General features: G+C 31.3%; 1 protein-coding gene across 1 annotated transcript; it reads left to right on the top strand.

The window, feature by feature from the left end:
• Window positions 1-2,914: 2,914 nt before the first annotated feature.
• Window positions 2,915-4,147, top strand: LOC130447891 (phospholipid scramblase-like). Its single transcript, XM_056784937.1, has 4 exons — window positions 2,915-3,019; window positions 3,113-3,355; window positions 3,413-3,559; window positions 3,953-4,147. The coding sequence occupies exons 1-4, from the start codon at window positions 2,915-2,917 to the stop codon at window positions 4,145-4,147; spliced, it is 690 nt and encodes a 229-aa protein (XP_056640915.1).
• The last annotated feature ends 578 nt before the right edge of the window (window positions 4,148-4,725 follow it).

Raw genomic sequence — 4,725 nt, 5'->3', positions numbered from 1 at the left:
AATTTTTCGTCTTCTTTTTTAATTGTTGACAACCTAAACTTCTGTCTTCTTTTTTAAAATTTTTTGAAATGTCAGATTATTAGTTATGGAAAAGAAGACCGATTATAGGTTGGCTGTTGTTTTTATGTTGCATAAGACTAAAAAAAGTAGCTGTCGACATAGAGAAATTACAATTGATTAGAGTATTAATTTTGTGGTTATACAACGTATTAATATTCTATGGAAGGGATTTTTACAAAATTTTTTTCATTGTTTGACTTTTAAAACAGAAAAAAATATTTAGGCACAATTTTTACGCATGAACTGCGATAAGGAACAAAGAATATTGATTGATATTTTATCATGTAACGTTTCTCGCAATATCAGTTTGAAGAATCCTTGCAAGTACTTTGGGTGTATAGAGAAGCCAGTTGATGTGGACCTAACATCCTATTACCTACATCCTGGCTCATCCTCTTACTGTTATCAAATGCCCCTCGCGTTTTTCAAAAGGTCACTATACTCAAATGTTCTAAATACTAATAGCATGATACAGGGATATACCGAAATTTTAAAAATATCATACCGAACATTTTAAATGAATAAACTTGATTGGAACGTTGTTTTCACACACAAATAATTCGTTTTTATTAAATAGATAATAATTGAGCACTAAGCAATAGAATCAACTTATTTACTTACGAAAATTTTTTTAATAGACAGGACTGGATTTGTGATTCCGAACTTTAAGAGGAGTAGAAATAAAAACAATATTTTTTCAAAGATTCATACGTAATAACATAGGAGTGCAAATCGTTGTTTCATATTTTGAACTGTCTTCATTGGTAACGAATAGATTTGATTCAATACGCGTTCTTTTTAGTGCAACAACACTCTTCGTTATTAATGTCATTATCCACGTCATCATCAGCGTGAATATCTATCAAAGAATCGGATACGGTGTGCTCGAGATACTCACCCCCAATTTTTAAATTGGAAGTTATGATAATATAGAATCTGAAGAAGAATCGCATCAGGGAACTCATTGTTATTGCTTTCAATCGGGTTAAACTATAATAGATACGAGAAAAATTTAGAATTTCAGTTTAAGATTGGAAGATCAAATTCAAAGGACTGCATTTTGAACATCAAATGTTTCCCATGCTATAATTTCGCCTTGAATCTGAATTGATAGAAGGTAATCTATACTACTCATTATAAAAACGTACTGCGGCAATAATAAGCAAAGAGAAAATGATTAAAAGTAAAAAACCGATATTACTTTTAAGTCACCCTCTGTATATATAAATAGCAAGACAACAAAAACAACGATTTTGATTGATCGAATAATTAAATAAAGAACCAAAAATATCTCTGATAACATATTGTAGAGTTGATTAAGGAAATCTACATATTTTTTTCTAAAACAAAATTTGAGATCAAAATCTTTTTTTTAACAAAAGCGGGAGTTGAATACACGCTATTTCAGCACTGAAGCCGCCATTGCGTACGAGAGAATAGGCGGAGCATGGACCAGATCGTTCAGCATCTCGTCAGTGATTCGGAAAGGAGTCAGAGAAAGCAAATAATCCATTCGACCAATCCGGTCTGATCAAACAGTTGAATATATTTTTGAGATATTATTAGAATCGAAAAATTTTTTTGAGATAATTATAACAGTAAAATATAAGAAAAAAACATGTAAGTACTTGCAAGGTTTTGTTCAACGTGCATCAAAACAATTTTTTTAAACAACTATATATAAATTACCTTCTTTTTATATTATACGAGGGTTACTACTTAAGTTTCGAGATATAATAACGTTGTTTTTAATTGTCTAACTAAAAACTTGAATAGTGACCCTCGTATTATAGTTTTTGCAACCGGAAATGTCGAACGATTATTTCAAAGAATTTCCCGTTCGATAAGCGTGTCTTTGAAGAAAAGACACACTAGATGAACTCGATGGGCGTCGTTGTCATCGAACTAATGATGTACCATCTTCCATTGTCGATGATCAAATGGTAGTAATGTACCATTATCGACGGATAGGTACATGGGTACTTATTTAATAGTATGGGCACGCGTCCACTGCACCAAGCAGCGGTGAAAGGCGGAAATAACGTCAATTCGACTTTAAGTATCTATCATTTGTTATTTTAACGTTTTGTAACTCGGAGGCGGTTACGTTCTTAATATAAATTAGTACTGGTGCTAAGACTTCAACTGAATGTTACGTAAATTACGTTTTTTTTATATAAAAAATTTGTGAGAGAATAATGTTTGTAAAATGGTATTTAAAGCCAGAGACGGACTACTCGCAATGGTCATCGATTGGAAATTTACATAATTTGAATGAAATTATCGAAAATGATAGGATTAGAGCTGAAATTTTCTGCAAAATGAATTCTTGAACCTACAATCTCTTAACGATTTCATGGTTGATGAATTGATGATGGAAAATGAATACTTGAACGTACAAACTCTTAACGAATTCATGGTTAATGAATTGATGATACAAAATGAATTCTGGAACCTACAAACTCTTAACGAATTCATGGTTAATGAATTGATGATGGAAAATGAATTCTAGAACGTAAAAAGTCTTAACGAATTCTTGGTTAATGAATTGATGATGGAAAATGAATACTTGAACGTAGAAACTCTTAACGAGTTCATGGTTAATGAATTGATGATACAAAATGAATTCTGGACCCTACAAACTCTTAACGAATTCATGGTTAATGAATTGATGATGGAAAATGAATTCTAGAACGTAAAAAGTCTTAACGAATTCTTGGTTAATGAATTGATGATGGAAAATGAATACTTGAACGTACAAACTCTTAACGAATTCATGGTTAATGAATTGATGATGGAAAATGAATTCTAGAACGTAAAAAGTCTTAACGAATTCTTGGTTAATGAATTGATGATGGAAAATGAATACTTGAACGTACAAACTCTTAACGAATTCATGGTTAATGAATTGATGATGGAAAATGAATACTTGAACGTACAAACTCTTAACGAATTCATGGTTAATGAATTGATGATACAAAATGAATTCTGGAACCTACAAACTCCTAACGAATTCATGGTTAATGAATTGATGATGGAAAATGAATTCTAGAACGTAAAAAGTCTTAACGAATTCTTGGTTAATGAATTGATGATGGAAAATGAATACTTGAACGTACAAACTCTTAACGAATTCATGGTTAATGAATTGATGATACAAAATGAATTCTGGAACCTACAAACTCTTAACGAATTCTTGGTTAATGAATTGATGATGGAAAATGAAAACTTGAACGTACAAACTCTTAACGAATTCATGGTTAATGAATTGATGATGGAAAATGAAAACTTGAACGTACAAACTCTTAACGAATTCATGGTTAATGAATTGATGATGGAAAATGAATTCTAGAACGTAAAAAGTCTTAACGAATTCTTGGTTAATGAATTGATGATGGAAAATGAAAACTTGAACGTACAAACTCTTAACGAATTCATGGTTAATGAATTGATGATGGAAAATGAAAACTTGAACGTACAAACTCTTAACGAATTCATGGTTAATGAATTGATGATGGAAAATGAATTCTAGAACGTAAAAAGTCTTAACGAATTCTTGGTTAATGAATTGATGATGGAAAATGAAAACTTGAACGTACAAACTCTTAACGAATTCATGGTTAATGAATTGATGATGGAAAATGAATTCTAGAACGTAAAAAGTCTTAACGAATTCTTGGTTAATGAATTGATGATGGAAAATGAATACTTGAACGTACAAACTCTTAACGAATTCATGGTTAATGAATTGATGATGGAAAATGAATTCTAGAACGTAAAAAGTCTTAACGAATTCTTGGTTAATGAATTGATGATGGAAAATGAATACTTGAACGTACAAACTCTTAACGAATTCATGGTTAATGAATTGATGATGGAAAATGAATTCTAGAACGTAAAAAGTCTTAACGAATTCTTGGTTAATGAATTGATGATGGAAAATGAATACTTGAACGTACAAACTCTTAACGAATTCATGGTTGATGAATTGATGATGCAAATTGAATTATGGAACGTAGAAACTCTTAACGAATTCTTGGTTAATGAATTGATGATGCAAAATGAATTCTGGAACCTACAAACATAATTGTGTTATACTGGAATTTTATTAGTTACGAGTGTAGCTCAATTCGATGTTTTGCTTTTCCCAATAATTTCAAACACTGTATGATGGCGTACCATTCAGAATTGACCGTTCTACGTTTCTCTAATGGAACGGTGATGATATATCAGTTATTCCGAGAAAAACAGACAACAACTATGTTTTTTGGCACAACAGCCGATTTTGGACGATCTTTACGAGGTCCATTCTGTAGAGAAGTGCGAGTACGATTGAATTCGGAAAACAGCGAAACAGCACTCGTATAACAAGACGTTCTGAGTACGTTCACCATTAAAAATGTCGAACTTCAAGATGGCAATAACAGATTTGACACATTCAGCGTTGTCATATCTCAAAACTTAGTAGCAACCTTCGTATAATATGAGATTTTTCAAATAAACAACCTTCATAAACTTTTTTTTTTGGTTGGAGATAAGTTCTTGTTAAATGTCCGATTTCAACCAAAGTATGTATACGAGAGAGAAGTTTAAAAGTTTACCTAATCGACAATGAAGAGAATTTACAAGAATGGGATATTTCAGGAGTGGTAAAACCTAAAACTT

Source organism: Diorhabda sublineata, chromosome 8 (assembly GCF_026230105.1).
Source record: "Diorhabda sublineata isolate icDioSubl1.1 chromosome 8, icDioSubl1.1, whole genome shotgun sequence".
NCBI classification, from domain to species: domain Eukaryota; kingdom Metazoa; phylum Arthropoda; class Insecta; order Coleoptera; family Chrysomelidae; genus Diorhabda; species Diorhabda sublineata.
The sequence above is the reverse complement of the archived record's forward strand: the minus strand, read 5'-3'. Positions and strand labels throughout refer to the sequence as shown.